The following is a 22,542-nucleotide window of genomic DNA, read 5'->3' on the forward strand; positions in this document are numbered from 1 at the left end:
TGCAGAGGATGTGAGGGAGATTCCCACACCTGAGGCATTCTTTTCAGGTGACTAATCTGAAGAACTGTCCAAGACTGAGGTGTCCATAGAGGTGGTTTTGGAACAAAATTATTTAAGCAACAGGTTGCATATCACAGTTCGTAGTTCTGCAATTTCATATTTGAGTTCCTTCACAACTCTCAAGTGAGTACCATCTGGTCCTGGTGATTTATTACTGTTTAATTTATCCATCTCTGTACCTTATGACTGGAGGATAGCTAATAGGACACTGACTTTTAAAAAAGACTCCAGAGGTGATCCTGGCAATTAAAGGCCAGTAAGCCTAACTTCAGTACCAGGCAAGTTGGCTGAAACTCTAGGAAAGAGCACAATTATCAGACACACAGATGAACATGGCATGCTGGGGAAAGTCAACATGGCTTTTATATGGGGAAATCATGCCTCACTAATCTATTAGAATTCTTTGATGGTGTCAGCAAACACATGCACAAGGATGATCCACTTGAGACTTTCAGAAAGCCTTTGACAAAGTACCACACCAACAGCTTTTAAGCAAATTAAGCAATCATGGGTTAAGAGGGAAGGTCCTCTCATGGACCAGTAAATGGTTAAAAGATAGGAAACAAGGTAGGAATAAATGGTCAGTTTTCACAAGAGAGAGAAGTAAACAGCAGGATCCCTTAAGGATTTGTACTGGACTAGTGCTGTTCAACCTCTGTAAGTGATCTGGAAAAAAGGGGTAAACAGTGAGGTGGTAAAAAGAAGATACAAAATTACTCAAGACAGTTAAGGCCAAAGCTGACTGCGATGACATTCAAAGGGATCTCAGAAAACTGGGCAAGAAACTGGCAGATGAAATTCAATGTTTATAAATGCAAAGTAATGCACATTGAAAAAAAAAATCCCAACTATACATACAAAATGATATGGTCTAAATTAGCTGTTACCATTCAAGAATGATCTTGGAATCATCGTCAATAATTTTCTGAAAACATCTACTCAATCTGTAGTGGCAGTCAAAAAAGCTAGCAATGTTAGAAACTATTCTGAAAGGAACAGATATGAGAAAAAATATCAAACCCACTATGTAAATCCAGAGTGTGTCCAACCTTGAATATTGTGTGCAGTTCTGATCTCCCCATCTCAAAAAAAGATATTAGAATTGGAAAGGCAGAGAAAGGCAACAAAAAAGATTAGGGGCATGGAACAGCTTCCATATGAGGAGAGATTAAAAAGACTGGCACTTTTCAGTTTAGAAAAGAGACGACTAAAGGAGGATATGAGAGAGGTCTATAAAATCATGAATGGTGTGGAAAAAGTGAATAAGGAAGTATTATTTACTCCTTCACATAACACATGAACCAGGAGTCACCCAATGAAATTAATAGGCAGCAGGTTTAAAACAACATAAGGAAGTACTTCCTCAGACATAGCACAGTCAACTTGAACACATTGCCAGGAGATGTTGTGAAGGCCAGAAGTGTAACTGGGTTTATGGAGGATAGGTCCATCATCAAAGGCTATTAGCCAAGATGGTCAAGGACACAACTCCATGCTCTGGGTGTCCAGCCCAGGGACTGGATGACAAGGAATGAATCACTTGAAATTGCACTGTTCTGTTCATTCCCTCTAATGCCTCTGACACCAGCCACTGTTGGAAGACAGGCTACTCGGCTAGATGGACCATTGATCTGACCCAGTAGGGCCATTCTTATGTTCTTTCCATCACATTATCTAATTTATTAACTGGCTACTCATGTGTGTCATGGCAGAAGTGGGTCTTCAGGAAATATTAGAATGCTGAAAGCATAGAGAGACCATGCAGTCCTCCAACTCATGAAGGGCATTCCAGATGTAAGAGAGCTTGGGAACAGTTGTGGGAGAAGCAGAGAAATGTGTTGAGGCAGGCACCATCAGTGGAGTGGATGTGACTAAAGCAACAGGAAAAAGTGGGAAAGCAAGAAAGGGTGATTTACATACGGCCTTGAAAGCAAGGGCAAGAAGCCTAAACTTGATGTAGTGGAGGAGAGTAGAAGTGAAAGGATTCAAGGGGCGGGGTGTGTGCGACACTGGTCAGATAACAGGTAAGAAAGATTATTTTAGCAGTTGTGTTTTGTATGAATTGGGAGGCACAGAATAAGGTTACCAGGAAGAGCAGACAGGAGAATATTTCAATCATAAAGGCAAGAAGTGAGAGTCTGAATGAGAGTTTTAGCAGGAACTGGAGGGGAAAAAAAAAAAGTGTTGGAAATTATACAAGAAGGAGTGGCAAGATTTAGACACAGGCAGGATCTGAAAAACCAAATAGGCTGTTGGAGAGGACTCCCTTCCTGAACCTGCCAGTTGTGAGAATGGGTGACAAGGAGGACTGTGGTGTTGACAGTGGTCGCAGAGAAAGAGGGAGCAGAAAGAGTTTGGGAGGAAACATCAGTTCAGTTTGGGCCATGTTAAGCTTATGGCAATACATCCAAAAAGAGAGGATGAGTAAAACTAAGCGAGAGGAGGAAAGTTGGGAGCGGACAGGTAGATTTGCAAGTCAACAGTGTAAGATGGCAAGTTGAAGTCATGTGAGCCGTTATTACTGAGAAGAGGACAAAATGAGAAAGGCCGGCAGAAAAGGAGGACCTCCTAAAAGATACACTGAAGGTATGGCCAGAGAGGCAGGAAAGGATAACTATTAATCCGGAACATTTCAAGGAACAATTAGAATGGGAAAATAGTTAACAGATGCAGCAGGAAAGAGGACATAAGAATGGAAGCACAATTTAAAATGACTCCTCTGAATATAATAGCAATATATAAATTCAAGCCTGAGTGTGCACTGGAATGTAAGCGGTCAATTATACATATGTTAAGATTTAGAGAGAAAAATGCCTTCCTTTCATTGCAAACCCTTCAACAGCTTGTATGCTTATTCAGCAACACCTAAACATTCTCCTTCTGGACAGGATACCCTAGAACAGTTTGGCCCACAACATTTTGAAAGGAATGTTCCAACAGTATCTGCTCCTGTGTTTCCACTAGTACTGCTCAAAGAAAACTTGTTGCTTTGCCATCCTCTGCTGCAGAGGTCAAGAAACACCATCTGGATGACTGCATGCCAAAAAGAAAGTGTCTAGTTTCTGATCTCCAAGGGGCTGAGCTTCTGGTGGTCTAAAAAGGACATGGGAGACCTCAAAAGGTAAATGAACAGCAGTGTGGGATTTTCTGGCACTGAACAAATACTGTTTGTCCAAGGTAAGTAAAAAAAAAAAAAAAAAAAAAAAAAGAGCAGGCAGCCATGACTGATGGATTAGAGAATCATGTCTGTACTACCATCACAGGAGACAGAACATAGAGTGCCCAGTCTGGTGAAAGGATAGCAATGCTAATTTTGTTACTGTGATTAGTATTTTCCTGTGTGTGCTTGCACTGAAAAAAAAATCACAATTCTAATTTTATATATAAGTGATCACTTTCAACAAACAATTAAGCTCAGGAGTTTGTAATATAGTGTCAGATATCTATTAATTTACTTTTATTACTGGGTGTCTCACAGCTCTGTTGCCATCTGCCACATTGAAACTTCAACCCAAAGGTGGTGGTTGTTTTTTAAATGCATAAACCCTTTGGAGTGATACACAACTACAAAATCTCTAAAATTCTCTCCTGAATTTTAGAATTCAAAAGTCCTTGAAGCTAATTGTTTTAACAACTAAATTAGAAAAACAGAACAATTAAATCTTTTGCACTTGTGTTGTAGCAGTTTCAGAAAACATCAGACTTGTCAGCTTCTACATGAATTTGTTATCTGTGATGAAAATACATTAAAAAGGTGTAAGCCTGTGATGTTCCTATCCAATTCTAAACAAAAAGCTTTACACAAGTAAAAAATTCACTTATCCTGGGATTTTTTTTTATTAGCAGGTAATTCCAAAATACTACCAATATCCCTAGCCTAAACCTTGTGTGTAGGTTCAGCTACTTCTAGGGTTCCTAGCCTAGGCAAGTGAAATGGGAACCCATACTCACTTTCTGAATACTTAAATATTGGCTCAGACTGAACAAAAATACCAGACTTACTGGTCTGATCAGATATGGCAAAACCTATATAGTATTTTATCTGTTTTGATATATCAACAAAGATTTTGTACATAAATCCAGTAAGGACGGGTTCTGATAAGTGCCCAAGGAATTTTTGTTTGCAGTGTTGTTGCAGCTCTGTTGGTCCCAGGATAATAGAAAGACAAGGTAAGTAAGGTAATATCTTTTATCGAACCAACTTCTAAGAAGAGTTCTGCATAGTTCGAAAGCCTGTCTCTTTCACCAAGAGAAGTTGGTCAAATAAGAGATATTGCATCACCCACCTTGTCTCTGTAAAGGCATTTTTATTTCTTATTTGGAAGAATATTTTCTTCCAGAATTTTATGTTTCAGAATTTCTAAGAATACTGTATTATAAAAACAATGTTAAGGATAGTCTTCACCCACAGCTTCCATCAATCTCATGAGAAATTGGAAGTGGTTAAGATGAAAACACACATCCTTTGATATAGTGAAAAGTCTTTATTTGCCAATATTCTAATTTAACACACCAAACACTAGATTTATAAATCAAGTAAAACAATGTGTCTAATGGCCAACGTGAGGGGAATTTAAGACCATACCAAACTGAGTGTTCCTCAGAAAATATGAACTACTAGTTTGGAGTTTTGTGAATAAGTTGTCAGATTTGAAAAATATTTCCATTCACGACCAGTTTTTTTTTTTTTAAGACTTATTGCAAGGTAGTTGTGTTCCTTCTAAAATTTAAGATAAATTTATTTTTAATCCGAGTGCTGTATTTGATCTACCCACCACTACAGATGCTTCTTTTATAGATCAGTAAAAACATATTTGAACTTAAAACAACAAAACTTTCCAAGTAATTCTCTGCCCAAGAGTTTTTTCTGTCTCTAATATATTTGCTAAATGTTTCTTAAAATAAGTGAATGACCTCTGTGTTCATAAACAGGAACTTTATGGTTAATTATGATTCAAACAGTGTCCTCATTACTACAGAAATGTAATACAAATAGAAGCTGCAGTGTGCATGGATGGCTTAGAATGATAGAATTTTTATTTACATCCATTTTTGTCTAGGCCAGGTCAGCATTTACCACCAGTCTCTCTACCCGCGAGAGATGTTTAGTGGGCCAGGTAAAATAAATTGGTGATTTCAGTCCAGAACCTGATGGGCAGATGTTCACAGGAGCATGAGAAAGAATCACCAACACAAGTAGCACACTTGCTTACAGCATTAGAAAAGTAAATGACTGAACAGGCATGGAAATGAACCATTCTTTCTATCTCAGGAAGCAGTCTCTCCACACAGTTATGACAAGATGGCAGGGAAATCTGCACTTGCACTAACTATGCAGCACCTAAACTGAATAGAGTACCTTAGTTTTCATTGCCTTCAATCTGGCACTTTCAAGATTGTCTTCATGTAGGCAAATGTAGCAATTGTATACAAAGTATGAAATATTTTATTTATCCAAGTGTTTAAGTTCTGCTGAAGTCTAATGAAAATTCCTAAACTAAGAACTATGTCAAGATGGAGTCATAGTTGAGTGCACGTATAAGTAATTTAAAGGTAAAAAGCATTACAGGGATGTTATTTTCCCAAAACCTGGGTTTTTTTAATGCTTGGAAATTCAGAGTTAAGGTTACATTTAAAAGAAATCCAAAATATGTTCAGGCAAGAAATGTACAGTTGAGGCACCCAAATGACTAACTCTCCCTAGTAGCAATTGCATGCGATAATCATATGATTAAGGCATTTTAATGTTTAAGATTAAATATCAATTTTATTTAGGCTAATCTCCAGGGTAAACCACAAATGTTGTAGCAAACCAACACCTCCAAAATGTTACTTCATCTACAAAGCTAGTCTTAAACCTAATTAATTTTAAATACTATGAACATTGTATATTAAAACTGTTATAGGGAACAAGTAAACCTGTATCTTATTCTAAGTTTAGTAACACATACTACGTATTTGTGACATTACTGTATTCTTCACAGGTTTTAGACTGGGATTTTCAAAAGGAGCCAAAGCGAGTTAGGTATCCAGATGCAATTGAAATTCAATGGGATTTGGGTGTCTTTCAACAGAATTTGGGCACCTAACTCCTTCAGCTTCTTTGAAAATCCCAGCCTAACACTGTACATGTAGAAGAATATTACTGGGTAGTTATGCTAAGTCAAAATGGTAATTACCATTGAACATGTAGAATGAATTGGATGGTAGAAATATAGTGTATTTATCTTGTAATTACATGTTTACTGTTTATAATTCATGAAAAGAGTATTTGTGCCTTGCAAAACAAGTTTATGTGAAATATTAATGCTTTAGAAGCAGTGTAAGAACACATTAAACCGTAAAATGTGACACATTGTACAAGGAAGCTCTTGACAATCTAATGTAGTCAATATTACATTGCTTTGCAGGGGATCACTGTAGTTTTACCAGTGTACATCCAGTAAATGTATAAACATTACCTGATCAAACCAGGCCTACAAGCTAGCTATTTTATTGTTTTAGAGAACAGCTATCCTCATAACAGCTTTGCTACTTAATGAACATATTGCTTAGTAGTTTATAATCATCTTCTCATGATAGAATAGGGTGACCAGATAGCAAGGTGTGAAAAATCAGGACAGAGGGTGAGGGGTAATAGGCACCTATGTAAGAAAAAGCCCCACATATCTGGACTGTCCCTATAAAATCGGGACATCTGGTCACCCGATGATAGAACTTACCTAGTACTACAATCACTGCTGGCAACAGCTACATGAACTGAGATAATTCATTAATCAGGAGAGAGTAACTTTAAAAATATTTGTTTGAACAGAATGTCTTGGCAAATACAAATAAAAAGCATGTTCACTTTTAGCATGGAAGTTTGACTTTCCTACCACACCATTTATTGCTGGCAATGGAGTCACCAGGACTGCCAGTACAAAGGATAAATGTGGAAAGTGAGATCTCACTCAGTTACTAAAATCAATGTAACTATGTATAAAAGACTTGGGTACCCTACTATTAATAAATCAAGCATTAAAGCAACAAGTTAACGTAGTGTTCTCCTCCCAGCAGTACTACTGACCCCAAAGTGTTCCAAATAGTTTGTAATAAACTAGCCATAAACTGCCAATTTGTTACACAAAAAAAAAAATTAAAAGAAAATTTCTGGGACAGCACCGAGGTCTGGTGGTAGATCCCAAAAACTGCACCAAGTTTGAACCTTGAGTGCTTTGCTTGCCATTAATTCAATTGCAGGGAAGAAGGGATGAATTATGTGGTTGGTTCTGTAATTCATATCTCTAGGATCTCCAGCAAAACAGGAAAAACCAGATTTACATTAGATATTTCAAATGTAAATAAGTAGAGGAAAAAAAAATCTAAGCGTTGTTCATGCCCTATTTATACATGAAGTGCCAACAAAAATAGGGCTTCTGATTTTAGGTTTAACACCGATAAAATATAAAATTGGGGGTGCCTATCTTCTACAGTTTTGCAATTTGATTGATTTTTTTAAACTTGCCTACCCATAAAATCTCTGATGTAGTGGTACCTGTGTTGCATCCGTGTGATCGGGTATATTAATGATACCACTAACATGAAATTAAGCAGAAATGTGCTCCCGTGCACATGGCTGATATCTGAATAGACAAGTAAATAGTCTAGCAGTTTCTGATCCATAACTAGATCTAGTGTTACACTTTACTTTGCCTGAGATCATAAGATTTACTCTAGCTTTTATAAAGGTATAAATTGAGCTAAGAGGCTTATGTCACAGCAAATGTAATACATATGAATATTCAATTAATTATAACAGTTTTCTGCAAGTTAAAATCATGAGGAGCACTTGAGTTACAATTGTTAGAAAAATAATGGAGACCAGTGAAGTGTTCTCTGGGAGGGAGGAATGTAAGAACAGGAATATACTTTTCCTTTCACTATAGCATCATTTTCTTAAATTTAAGAATAATTAATCTATTATATAAATAATCTAAGATGGTGGTTTTCAAATGGGGCCACTGGTGCTCAGTGGATCACTTACAGGTCAAATAGTGCTGGCTCCTCTTTGTTTCAAGTCTTTTCATTACTAAGAACAGCCTGGACGGACCACTTGATAGATGGGGCTGAAAACATGGAGCAACAGCCAGTCTATTTGCCTTCACGTGGAATCAATGCTACTTAAGGGGAAGAGGAAACTGGAGCTATCAGTGAGACAGGAGCTGCCACATGTCGAGAGAAATACCCTAGGATAAAGAGAACCCAGCTGCAAAGCAGTATGTATGTCCACGGTAAAGGGAGAAGGAAAAACAAACAAGAGAAGAGAGGAACGGAATGGGTGAGGGACAGAAAGAGCAAAAGTAGACTGATTCCCCTCCCCAAAAAGATATCATAATAGTTAAAAGATATACATTTTCCTATTACCTTCACACTTAATGCTACTGTAGCTATCAGATCTTGCATGAATGGGAGAAGTGAATAACAGAGGTGATGGTCTACAAGATACTCTATTTAGAAGCGGCCCACCTTAAAACAATGTTTGAGAACCCTCAGTCTGAAGTGCTGCATATTTTCCCAACTTAATTTGTGATATCCTATCTGCCCTTCAGATAGGTGCAACAGTCAGAACTTACCATAATAATAAGTTTGTGTAAATTAGGAAATCAGTTATATTCATATATGGCTACAAAACAGTTTCATCATAAAAAATGTAAAGGAATTTCAAATGAAACTAGAGAAAGAACAAACAGACTTACCACTTGAACCATTTTGAGATATCTGGCATATCTTGGATCCTTGGCTACAGTCATGACATTTTCTGCTGCTGCTTCTGTTTTCTGTTGTCCTACCTCATGTATGCTATTCTGCTGTATACAGAGAACACTGTATGTAAATCTTGAGTAACAACATGGACCAGGAGTACATAAGGAGAGTTCAGCTAATAAGATTTGGGAGTAGGGTAAAATTAGCTCCTCTTTGCCCCAATGGACAGACTATAGACGTCTACATGTACACACATTGCCACTTGGAATTACTTTCATTAGTGTTTGTCACCATATATTTTTGTAAGAGAAACTATTTTGAATAGCATAAATAATTTAATTATATTCAAAGTTTGTGTGTTAAAGAAGTCATGAAAAAGCTGTCAGGCTGATGATCAAAAGCAATTCTGCTTCACTCAGACAGCTTTATTACATATCATTCAGTTGATTCAAAGGACTATACCAAAAAAGCTATGATTTTTCAAGTGTTTCATTTGCCTATGTCAGAGTAATATTCACATTTCTAAAAACAAAGTCTTAAAAAAGACTGATCGTGTTGCTTTAAATTGTACACTTATCCTGAACAGGTCATTCATAAAGGACATTATCTATTAACTACTTTTTAGGTATTTATGTCTATTTTCTACTGTTTTGCAATTTGATTGTATTTTCAAACTTGCCTTCCTATAAAGTATACCATGTAGTAGTACCTGTGTTGCATCCGTGTGATGTACACGGCCGGGGGACAAGTGCCCCTCCCCCAGCCCAGTCCAAAACCTGCCGCAGCCAGGGGACAGGCGCCCCTCCCCTGTCCGGGATCTACTGAGGCTGGGGTGCCCAGGTGCTGCTGCAGGGAGAGAGAGAACTGTCCACCGTAGCCCCAGGGAGTCCCACTGCACCCCAAACCCCTCATCCCCAGCCCCATCCCAGAGCCTGCATCCCCAGCTGGAGCCCTCACCCCCTGTACCCCAACCCTCTGTCGCATTCCTGAGCCCCTCATCCCTGGCTCCACACAAGCCTGCACTCCAGCCAGAACCCTCACCATGCCCCGCACCCTAACCCTCTGCTCCAGCCCTGAGTCCCCTCCCATACTCCACATCCCTTGGCCTCAGCCTGCCACATTAATTTTATTATGGGCACTAATATGGAGGTGATGAATCACATCACCTCCATATTAGTGCACATAACAAAATTCCCATGGGTGGGAAAAATTAGGGAAAACTCTGGAACCCAGGGTAGAAGGAGACTGGGTTCCCCTTCAGGCCAACAACAAAAGGTCCAGGGCCTTCACTAGGCAAGGTTCATGAGGTCTAGTGGGTCTAGAATCTCACTTTAGTCCTAGCACGTAGCTGCTGGACTATTACTGAACTGGACTCAATTCTACCTCAAAGGGATGAGACTAAAAAGTGACCTGGCTGGAGGGCAGAGTCACAAAACAAAGCAGGCTGACTGGGGGTATATCTGCACAGGGATGAAAGATGCACGGCATGGGCACGGCTGGCCCAGGTCAGCTAACTGACTCGCAGGGCTAAAAATTGCTGTGTACATGTTCAGGCTTGAGCCTGAACTCTTGGACCAACCACCTGACATAGTCCCAGAGCTTGGGCTCCAGTTTGATCCCGAACGTCTAAACCGCAGCTTCACAGCTCCAGAACCTGAGCCTTGGGACCTAATGGCAGCTGACCCAGACAAGTCATGGGTTTTTTAAATCCCTATGAAGACCTGAACGGTGGGTGGGTCAACAAGGCTATGGAGAGGAAAACCTTGACACCACCACATCCAGCCACAAGATGGGTGCACTGGCTGGTGAGTCACTTTGTCAAAGTCTGAAACAAGAACAAAGCTACACAAGTTTCTGAGAAGCTTACATTATAGAAATCACAATTTCACAGGTGGCACAGAAATTGTGAAAATGACCCCAAACTATCATCTTTAAAAAATAATTTAAAAGCAAATGTCTACAAACTTTTTAGTACAAAAAATAAACTTGGCTAGTCAATTTCAAGCACAGAACAAATTTTACAAGTAATGTCAGTCAATTTGGACTAAGGTTACTTGTAAAATTCATTCCATTCTTAGCCCTAATTACAGGGCATTAAGATGACATTTTCAGTTGCCAGATGCCTACTTGATGCTACCCCTTGAACTTTTATTACTTGGCTCTGATACCACCACCAAAGTGGCAGTGGCTCATGATCAGAATCCTGAGATATTTATCTAGCTCATAATTTCCCCATGTTGTACTTTTTACCTTTAATGGATAAGACTAACATAGTAAATTTTTACCTTAGGTAAAACATTTTAATTGCTATTTGAGTAATCTGCATAGCACCCTCTAGTGGTAAAATGTATAAACTACCTTTTCCTTTTTTCAAGCCCTGTGCCAAGTGTTCCAAAGTCATGTTATCAGCAAGAGACCCTACATACTAGAGAATCAACAAAGATTCTCTTATGTTGTCAGTTATAGACACTGGAAAAAACTAGCTTTTAAAGAAATTTAATTAGTTGTGTCAGAAATTTTAAAACTGTTTGTAAAATTTCATTGATATATCTGTTCAACATTTAATATGTATTGTTTCAGTTAAACATAAGGAATCTTAACAATAATATCCACTACACATACTGAGATGAATACAAAACCCACAATACTAAATTCAAAATCTTAAAAAAAAAAAAAAAGCTTGAGTCAAGCAGATTGTTTTGTTTGTAGGCAGAATATGTAGAGAGAACGAATTTCAATTGTATTTGACTAGATTTTAAAATCATGATCATTGGCACAAATTAAAAATATTCTTTTATACTAACACACCAATAACTCCCAAATGACTCATGTTAGTCCTAACTTATTCCCCATATAAACTGAGCGTTCTCACTTAAAGTTATGAAAAAATACAAAAGATTACAGGAAGTACTTTTGCTAATATAATTAGAACATTATCTTTTTGCACTAATGTTTCCATCATCTACCATTTTGATCTCCAATATTTGGACTTGGGAGGACAGAAAAAGTTTAAGCTATTAAACTCATTCTACCAGGCTTTGTTGTTAAATTGTCCATCTGAAGATATGAGCCTGAAGCCCACTTTCAGAAATATGTAATACTGCTTTAAAATGCAGAGCCAGTGGAAGTTTTCAGAGAAAAGTTAAAAAGAAAAACTGCTAATTATTGACTGATATGACTGACATTGTACAGTACTGCCTAAGAAACTCTCCACCTTTGCTTCTACTTTGCTATTCCCCTTTGGGGTCAGTGTAAATGAGCAGAATGTGTCTAAAAGTGAGACAGATTTTTTTCATATCACAATTCTGCAGATGAATCTACAGTTACTAAGCATTAATAAGCCAGGAAGAGTAACAATCTGTTGGATTTTCAATAGTGCAGCCATTGTCACTTCACAGCAACTCCTGCCAAGTTTCAGACTTTACCCATGCTCTGGGCTGAGGTAAACTATTACACTATAATTGCTATAAAACAGAGAAGAGTGGGAGACTGAGGGTGAAATGATCAGGAAAATACATCACTTCTCTATCTCAAAAATAAGGCAAGAGAGTCTTGCTTTGTGAAGTGGCCAACAGGAATGCTAATTCTTAATAAACTGAGAGTGTGTTTAAAGCATATCTAGCCTCCTTTATGCTGATAATCATTTAGTATAAAAGTGCTCCTCTAATAAACAGAGGATTTAATAGAGCAAACATGCATTTGCAATAGAAAGTGCTAGAAATTTGTTGGTTTCAGCTGAAAGCTCGGATTCTAAAAACACCAGTGGAACTGGAATGGTGGGATTTGAAATTTTAATCTCATGCATGACTTTATGTCCCTGACCCCCTTACCTACCTAGTTCAAGCTGACCTTTCAGTGGGATTTAATAAAATGTAGGAAATAATTTTTCAGTATAATATTTTTATTCAAACATAATTTAACAAAAAAGTGTAAGAAGCTTTTTTTTTAAAAAAAAAACACAAACATGAAATGGAAAATGTATTATAGAGTTAAAGTTTGGTCTGATTTTTTCCTTACACATGCTTGTTCACTCCATCTTGTTCAACCAAGAGGAAACACTTTCTGGGAAGAAGTATATTTTTTAAACTTTGATACTTACTTCTGACTGAGGAGATACAGATACTGAGTGCTGATCTGTAGTGGCTTGTGGAACTGGACCATTTGTAACACTGTTCATATTTGCACTGGACACTTCAAATTTGACATCTTCTAAGCCAGGAATAGATGACAACTGAATGCAGAAGACAATTTTCAAGTAAACTCTGAGTGTAACATCTTAAGTTTAACCGATAACATGCATTCCTATCACCTAGAAGTCAGCACATATACCAGTCTAGCAAGGAAATCAATTGATAGTACCCATGTAAGCAAGACAATAGTTTGCTGTTTCCTCATTCAGGCCTGGTCTACTAGAGTTGCGTGAAATTTTTTAGACAAATAGTTAATTCGCAAAAAGTGTGTTTCACTTGACTCAAAATTATGGTGAATCCATATCAAGTTCACAATTGTTTTGGCCCCAAAAATATTTTTCAGGACTTAGTGGTTAAAGTAGTCATCTGAAATGTGGGAGACTCAAGTTCAATTTGCCCCTCTGCCCGATGGGGAGAGAGGATTTGAACAGGATTCTCCATTACAGGAGAGTGCCTGAGCCACTATGCTACAAGATATTCTGAGGCCAGTCTCAGTGTCTCCTATTGAAACTGTTCCACTATGTATAAACACACAGTGAAGAAAGGACTTGAACATCCTAAGTGAATACACTAATTGCCAGGCTACAGAGTCATTCTGGTTCTCTTTCCTTGAACCAATAACTACTCAGTATCATTTATAAATCGCAATTTGTAGTCATTCATGATTGCTTAGATTCTGCAGACGTTGACAGCATTGGATATTCATCCAGGACAATCCTCCTATTCAGTCTGTATAAGCAGGATTTTTCAATGCTTCTATTTTACAACCTTCAAGAAAGATTAGCTAGCTAGCTAGATGATAGATAGATACACACACATATGGAAACCTTCTGATTATACTTAAACTTTTGCACTCCGAAGTTTGAGTTAATTCCAAACAGAGGGCCTGCTTCTAGTGAAATCAAGGGGGTGTTGTTACTAATGTCACCGGAAGCAAGATTGGGTCTAAGTTTTATATTGTTTTTTTCTAATTAATTAAAATATATTTGTAAGTAGATGACTACAAAGCTATATCTTTTGGTCATACAGGATACATTTTTTCATCCAAATTATATATCTGTCTTCAATTTGACATAGTTTAGGCTATACTTTTAATTAAAGCTGTATAAGCCATCTAGTTCTTAAAAATAACTTTTTACTTTATGTGGAAGTTGGTGGAAACACACCCAACCATAAACAAATTAATCCACCAAGGTCTAGTGACATTAACCCCAAGACCTTTACTTTAAAGTAGATATAACAGTTAACAGAGTTAGTGTGGTACGTGCAGTTTTGGAGCAAATTACGTATTGTAATAAGGATAAAGCTGTATTTAATCTTTCCCTCCTCCAAAGGAAAAACTTAACAGAAGACAATACTAAGGATAAAACCAACATCACCTTCTACTACATGCTGCCTGCTCCTTTGTTCCATGCTCCATGGCTGTTTAAACTGTACATTAAGTGGTAAAGCATGAGAAAGAAGAGTTTGCAGCAAGTTTTGATTTAGCCTGAGCTGTAATTTAAAGTTGTCATACTGACAGTTTATTTTAATACATTAAATTCCATTACAGCACAGTTCTGATGACAATTGTACCTCAGTGCAAAAGTCTGCTAATTATAAGGAAATCTGACTTTGAGCATTGTAAACAAAAACCACCAAAACACATCTATATATACATACACACCTTTGCATCCAAAATGTTAAGCGTTGTTTCAATTTGTTGGATACGGAGAGATAGAGCTGACAACTTCTAGGAGAGAAAAAGAATTAAGACATGACAGCACTGTTCAGTGCCCTTTTAAAATCCAAAACTGGCAATGGTAAATCAAGGAACATGTAGACAAACAAGAAATATACTTATGTCCTCAGCCTATTGAAGATGCAAAATAAGTGACATGGCAACCCTTGTTAGAACAAGACCAAAGTGTGCTAACTATACACCAAGAGACACTGCTTCATGTTGATTCCTATATAGCATTTGTTGGCATTTAAAGTAATTTCATTACCTACAGCTCTTTCTTCATTAATAGCAATGCTGCCAAAAGGCAGTAATGGGTATAGAGAGAGACTACACGCAAATGAGTACAACAGTTAATGAATCTTACTCAAGGTATTGGGTAATGAAGTTAGACATACTGTATCCTCGGAGTTACCTGTTTCAAAGAACTTCTATCAAAAAATGTGAAAGATGAAAGGTGAGAAGTAAATGACATATGAGGAGGGACTAGAGGAGGAGACACAAATCAGAAAGAATACAGGAAAGTGAATGGGAGTCATTTACAGTCAAAACTGTTGGTAAGCCAGAACAAACTAAAACCTTACCATGCTCCAGTTCCATCTCACAAGCAAATTTTGTATAAAGTTCTTTTAAAATGTAACATATTTTAAAAAAATTAATCCACAGGAACTGTCACTGCTTTATCTAACCATTGCTATATCTAGCCAGACCATCCCAGTAAAGTCGGGTAGCAGTATGTAGCATTTTGACTGCCTTCTGGCATGCTAGCAAGATTCCGCCCAGCTCATAAGCAGAACTTTAAAACCTCAGAAAATGGCAATCCTTGCCAACATTTTAGAGAAATAAGAGGGACAGAGTATCACAAAAATTACAGTCTTTGGACTTGTTTACAGAGGAGTCTTTGTAAGAAGACAAGAATGGCCATACTGGGTCAGACCAAAGGTCCATCCAGCCCAGTATCCTGTCTGCCGACCGTGGTCAATGCCAGGTGCCCCAGAGGGAGTGAACCTAATAGGTAACGATCAAGTGATCTCTCTCCTGCTGTCCATCTCCACCCTCTGACAAACAGAGGCTAGGGACACCATTCCTTACCCATCCTGGCTAATAGCCATTAATGGACTTAACTAGACAAATTCATGGAGGTTCTCTTTTAAACCCTGTTACAGTCCTAGCCTTCACAACCTCCTCAAGCAAGGAGTTCTACAGGTTGACTGTGCGCTGTGTGGAGAACTTCTTCCTTTTATTTGTTTTAAACCTGCTGCCCATTAATTTTATTTGGTGACCCCTAGTTCTTTTATTTACTTGTTCCCATAACATCTTTTCCTTATTCACTTTCTCCACACCACTCATGATTTTATATACCTCTATCATATCCCCTCTTAGTCTCCTCTTTTCCAAGCTGAAAAGTCCTAGCCTCTTTAATCTCTCCTCATATGGGACCCGTTCCAAACCCCTAATCATTTTAGTTGCCCTTCTCTGAACCTTTTCTAATGCCAGTATATCTTTTTTGAGGTAAGGCGACCACATCTGTACACAGTATTCAAGATGTAGGTGTACCATGGATTTATATAAGAGCAATAAGATATTCTCCGTCTTATTCTCTATCCCTTTTTTAATGATTCCTAACATCCCATTTGCTTTTTTGACCGCCACTGCACACTCCGTGGACATTTACAGAGAACTATCCATGATGACTCCAAGATCTTTCTCCTGATTAGTTGTAGCTAAATTAGCCCCCATCATATTGTATGTATAGTTGGGGTTATTTTTTCCAGTGTGCATTACTTTACATTTATCCACATTACATTTCATTTGCCATTTTGTTGCCCAATCACCTAGTTTTTGTGAGATCTTTTTGAAATTCTTCACAGTCTGCTTTGCTCTTAACTATCTTGAGCAGTTTAGTATCATCTGCAAACTTTGCTACCTCACTGTTTACCCCTTTCTCCAGATCATTTATGATTAAGTTAAATAGGATTGGTCCTAGGACTAACCCTTGGGGAACACCACTAGTTACCCCTCTCCATTCTGAAAATTTATCAGTTATTTCTACCCTTTGTTCCCTGTCTTTTAACCAGTTCTCGATACATGAAAGGATCTTCCCTCTTATCCCATGACAACTTAATTTACATAAGAGCCTTTGGCTAGGGACCCTGTCAAAGGCTTTCTGGAAATCTAAGTACACTATGTCCACTGGATCCCCCTTGTCCACATGTTTGTTGACCCCCTCAAAGAACTCTATTAGATTAGTAAGACATGATTTGTCCTTTACAATAAGTTAATCTGCTGGTGTGTTTTTGTTGTTGTTTAAAAAAAAAAGCGCCACTTGGGGGTACATACAAATTCAGTTGCATAATATTATATGTCTTGTTTAATTTGACAAAAGCCAGGAAATTCAAATTGAGGTCAGTGTCAGACTCAACTCTGAATTTCCTGGCTTTTGTCAATTTAAGTCAGGGGCTTTACATTTAATATAGTTTTTGTACTTAAATTCATTTTATTATGTTTCACAAAATTAATATTTACCCATGGTTTAAAATATGTAGTTTGAGCATGAGACTTAACAGTGTTTGTGTGTTCTGATTAAATATATAGTTCTGTTTTGGAAAGTGTGTATTTAATAGGCTTCCTAAGGAGATATTGCGGTCCTATGGCTTCACAGAAGTCTCCCAGATTTTGGAGTACTGACAAAAATTCTAGTGAGGTAGTCAAGCTGACACAAATACCAAGATCTTCCTCTGCTAAAAATCCAGAATTATGTTTAGTTTCTCCTCCTCAACCCTTTATGCTGGCACAATAGCCAAATATTACATTTAAGAGTCAGGAGGATGACTCAAGGCAGCATTAACAGATAACAGAATCTTTCATATCTGTATTGTCAAATACAATTTGACTAAATCGTTAGCACTGGATATGACTGTTTGGTATTCTAAAGCAAGCTAAAGGACAATCACAAAAAAGCTACTACTGACACCCTCAGCAAAAATGATGAGGCAAGAAAGTACACTGAGACCAAACTAACAGCTCAACTTCAGAAGAAGCCCTTTCAGAAGGAAGACAGCTTGCATGGTGCTGCTTGTGGCTAACCAGAAGACTTTCTTGTGCTGTCAATATGCAACATTTTCATAGGCACTAAATTCACTTTGAAAACCCGTCACTGTCGGCTGACTTTAGCAGTTTGAAAGAACAGAAACTAAAAACTGGCTCACATTATGAACTACATGTCAATTTTTTTCATCATTACTCATTTTAAAGCTATAGGACAAAAAAGCATCTTAAATCATTACCCTCTTTAAAAAAAGAGTCAGAAGGAGCAAGAGAGAGAAGTCAAAAGTTGGATAGTTTGTTGATACTGGATAGTTACATTATCCAGCTATGAAGTAGGATCAGATTTATGAAATGGACCCAGTTCCCCAGCTTCAAATAAGCCACAGCAAATGTTTAATGGCTGAGCCATGCTGAAGGAGGTAATGCTGAACCGTTATCACCTTCCTCCTTACTCCCAGTTTCTTGGTAATGTACTATGCGTATGTCTAATCCTACACTATCCTCAAACTCCCAGTACTTGGAAGACCAAAAAAAACTAAAACAAGCCCCCAGTAAAGCATATAATGACACCAAAAAAACCTAATCTGATGGCTTTTTATTAGACTTTTGATTGAGATTAAATGGACTGAGATATTTATTTCACAACTCCACACAACCACCACTACTAATGTTTAACAGGTAACTCTGCTGGCAGTTTCTGCCAAAAGAAAATGGAACTGAATCGGCATGGAGAATGAAGTACCCTCTCAACCTGTGCTGGTCTCTCTACTTCATGGTTGAAACACATTGATAAGGTAGGAGAGCTTGCACTGCTGCCATTTATATCATACCTGCTTTGTGGAAGACAACAGTCTCTAAGACTGTCAAATCATGTAAAATGTCCAAACTTCAAGACTTAATAAAAATGGGCTATTGGCTTAGTAAAATTAGAGGTTTCTCATACACAGGTGAAGAAATCTGCACTAGTCCACTTACTCAGCCGAAACCTTAAGTGGACAGTGAACTAATTCTTTCAACTCCAACTAATACGCATGGTCAACTGGCACTGAAAGATGCCGAAATCAGAATACTATACTAGTATATGTTCATCCATGTGAAGACAGATGCAAAGTGATGCAATATGAACATACCTCTTCACAAACAGTAGAAAAGCGGTTGAGAAACTGCACTGTGTGAACCACAAACTGGTTTAGAAATGCCACAGTTCTTTTCTGCTGAATAGCTGGAACCTGTAACAAGAAGATGAAATTCAATGAAGACAAGTGCAAAGTACTTCACTTTGTAAGGAATAATTAAATGCAAAATTACGAAGTGGGAAATAACTGGGTAGGTGGTAGTACTGCTGAAAGATGTGCAGGTTATAGTGGATTGCCAACTGAATGAGTCAAAGTGATGCAGTTATGAAAAAGCTAACATTAACAGGAACGTTGTATGGAAGACACAGGAGGTAACTGTCCCACTCTACTTGGCACTGGGAACACACACTCAACTTGAGTACTGCATCCAAATCTGGGTATCAGCTTTAGGGGATGTGGACAAATCGGAGAGAGTCCAGAGGACAGGACCAAAAGTGATAAAACGTTTAGAAAACCTGATCTATGAGGAAAGATTAAAAAAATGGGACATGTTGAGTCTTGAGAAAAGAAGAGCGAGGGGGGACATGATAACATATTTGAAGACTGTTAAGGGCTGTTACAAACAGAACTGATCAATTGCTTGTTGTGTACACTGAAGACAGGACAAAAAAAGTCATGGGCTTAATCTGCAGCAAGGGAGATTTAGATTAGGTAGTCTCAAACTGTGGGTCAGGACCCCAAAGTGGGCCACGGCTGGTGTTAGACTTGCTGGGGCCTAGACGCGAGGCTGAGGCCAAAGCCTGAGCCCCACCTCCCAGGGCTGAAGCCCAAAGGCTTCAGCCCTGGGAAGGGGGGCTAAGGTTACATGCCCCCTGCCCAAGGCAGAAGCCCTTGGGCTTCAGCTTTGCCCCTCTCCTCCCACCCCCTTGCCCAGGGAGGGCTCAGGCTTCAGTCCCCACTCCTGGGGTCATGTAGTAATTTTTGTTGTCAGAAGAGGGTCATGATGCAATGAAGTTTGAGAACCACTGGATTAAACAGTAGGAAAAACTTTCTAAATATATGGGTAGTTAAGCTAAGAAATAGGCTTCCAGCAGAGGTTGTGGAATCCCCATCATAAGAGGTTTTTAAGAACAGTATAGACAAACACCTGTCAGGGATGGTCTTGGTTTACTTGATCCTGTTTCAGTGCAGGGCACTAGACTTGAGGACTTTGAGGTCCCTTCGAGCCCTACATTTCTATGATTCTATACTCAACAGATCGGCCAATGTTCTCATAACTCCTAGCATTAGAGAAAGCAAAGTGTTCAGATTTGAGATGGTATCCAGCATTAGCTTTAGCTCCAATAGCATGACATTAAAGATCGTGTTAGACACTAACTAGATGCAGGAAAAGAGGCATGAAGATAATTGGAACAATGCGATTTTAACATCCTGTATTTCACAGAGCAAGAAATGAATGCTACGTACATCATTAGAAACACATTCCCGGTTTCTGAATGGGGTTGTATAGAATCTACTTTACAGCCCTGAATACTCAACACACAAGATTTTTTGAATGGCCACTGATTTCTCACCCATGTTTTCTCTTGGGTTTGGGACCTAAAATAGCAAGTCTTAAGACAGTGCAATATTGTGACCCCGTGCACAGTATCTCTATAGTGAGATAAGCTGCCTCACCTGTATGTGACTCAGCAGCTGGGCTTAAATTGCCCTTAAAAAGACACTGAGTGTTTATAATGGAATTTCATTTGTTTATAACAAAACTAAGCTTTACAAAGTTTGTTTAGACACATTATTAATGGTCCAAGAACATGAATTAGATATCACACAGAAATACACTGGATACCAAAGTGAAGGAGCAAAAAGAATAGAAATGGCCTGATACTGCTAGCTGGGGAGGATCTGCTTCACCTCACAGTTTTTAGCTAGGAATGAGCATGGAGCAATGACACAGGACACTGTGAAGTTGTGCTCCCCAAATAGTTTGCTGCTACAGTTATTTGCCACAGAGTTTAATGACCAGATGCAAACCAATACAGGAGATTGCCATCAGGAAATACATAGTTTGAGGTCAATATTACTTCACTGGCATGGCACACTACATACCTGCTGAAGTACAATGTGCAGAAGAGTCCTGCACAGAAGTGCAAACACAGTTCCCTAACGTAAGATTTCAAAGACTTTCACGTATATGAAGGACTTTCACCTCACATACACCTCAGGGCGGCGGCGGGGTTGGGGGGGGGAGAGAAAACACCAGCGACTCGCTCGAGGTGACTCGCAGGCTCCTGCTTTACAACTAAGGTTCAACTCCCCCCCCGGAAAGGGAAACACTCCTCGGTCTGCGGGGAGTGAGAGAAGAGAAACCACCATCGATCCGTCAAACTCAGCCCCCCGCCCCGGAGCGCTCTGCTGGTGGGGCTGGGCAGGGGGCTAGCGAGGATCACACGCCAGGCAGAGGGGAGCAGGCCCCAGGGGGAGGGGCTCTCCCAGCCCCCGCGCCGAGGAAGCTGAGGTGAAGGGGGAAGGCAGCAATTGCCCCCCATACAGGGAAGTGGGGGAGGGGTGAGGCCGTACCTTGGTCAGGTCGATGCCAGAGCCCACGAGGGGCAACCCATCCTCATCCATCCCCAGCGGCCAGAGTCAGCGGTCCGGGGGGGAGGGGGATGGCTAAACAAACCCACCACTTCCCCCCACCAGACCCAAGCCCGGAAGTCTCCGGCACTCCGTACCAAAATTAACCTCTACCCCCGGATACAAAACCCGCTCTGGGGGGGGCACGCCCTGACGCCGCTAGAGTGGACCGGTGTTCCGGCGCATGTGCACAGGCAAGGGGAGAACGCGGAAGACACTCGGTCGCCCCAGTGCATCATGGGAGTTGTAGTTCGATGGGGCCCTGGCGGGGCGGCAGTCGCTGTTGTAAGACCGCGCCCAGCGGGGCGGCTATGACGCTAGGTTGGGCTTCTCAGCCCATGCTCGGCCAGGGCGTGGCTAGAGGCGCCGGACGGAGGGGAGGCCTCGGATACATGCCCCTCCCAACCCTCTCTGGCCTTCCCCCGGGCCCTCCCACGCCCTAGCCTGCACATGTTGTGGGTAGCGGGGGATCCGTGAGCGCAGGGGACGCACCGCCACCACTTCCAATTTTATTCCAGTTCCATTTTGTAGCAAAACAAGCCTCCTCCAACACCGCCAGAGTAGCTGTCACAGGGGCGATAACCTAGGGTGACGAAGTGTCCAGTTTTTGGCTGGACCACTGTGATCCTGGTAGCTCTGATCAGCACCGCTGACCGGGTTAAAAGTCCGGTCAGTGGTGCTGCGGCGCTAAGGCAGGCTAACGCCTACCTGTCCTTGCTCTGCGCTGAGCCCTGGAAATGGCCAGCAGGTCCGTCTCCTAGGTGGGGGGGCCACAGGGCTCTGCGCACTGTCCCCATCCCAAGCACCATCTCTGCACTCCCATTGGCTGGGAACCGTGGCCAATGGGAGCTGTGGGGGGAAAGGGTGTGCCTGCGGCCAAGAGCAGCGCACAGAACCACCTGATGTACCTTCTCCTAGGAGCCGGACCTGCTGGCCACTTCTGGGGCGCAGCATAGAGTCAGGACAGGCAGGAAGCCTGCCTTAGCTCTCCCGCTGTGCTGCTGACCGGGAGCCACTTGAGGTAAGCCCACACCCCAACCTTCTGCCCCAACTCTGAGCCTGCACCCTC

At 40.0% G+C, this 22,542-nt stretch overlaps 1 protein-coding gene across 5 annotated transcripts in view; it reads right to left on the reverse strand.

Moving 5' to 3' along the window:
• Window positions 1–21,591, reverse strand: part of WASHC3 (WASH complex subunit 3) — a 33,558-nt gene extending 11,967 nt beyond the window's left edge. The window contains exons 1-5 of one of the 5 annotated variants that reach the window (XM_077828380.1): window positions 21,417–21,584; window positions 18,894–18,992; window positions 14,662–14,727; window positions 12,905–13,036; window positions 8,799–8,906 (exon numbers count right to left, since the gene is read on the reverse strand). In XM_077828380.1, the coding sequence (XP_077684506.1) occupies window positions 8,799–8,906; window positions 12,905–13,036; window positions 14,662–14,727; window positions 18,894–18,992; window positions 21,417–21,467 (456 nt within the window). In that variant the 5' untranslated portion in view covers window positions 21,468–21,584. Of the gene's footprint in view, window positions 1–8,798; window positions 8,910–9,459; window positions 9,652–12,904; window positions 13,037–14,661; window positions 14,728–18,893; window positions 18,993–21,416 lie in introns of those variants that run through there. The other 4 variants (XM_077828388.1, XM_077828405.1, XM_077828372.1 and 1 more) reach the window with 4 other exon arrangements.
• Between the last annotated feature and the right edge of the window lie 951 nt (window positions 21,592–22,542).

The sequence above is a fragment of the Eretmochelys imbricata genome, chromosome 1 (assembly GCF_965152235.1).
Source record: "Eretmochelys imbricata isolate rEreImb1 chromosome 1, rEreImb1.hap1, whole genome shotgun sequence".
In the NCBI taxonomy this organism is placed as follows: Eukaryota; Metazoa; Chordata; order Testudines; family Cheloniidae; genus Eretmochelys; species Eretmochelys imbricata.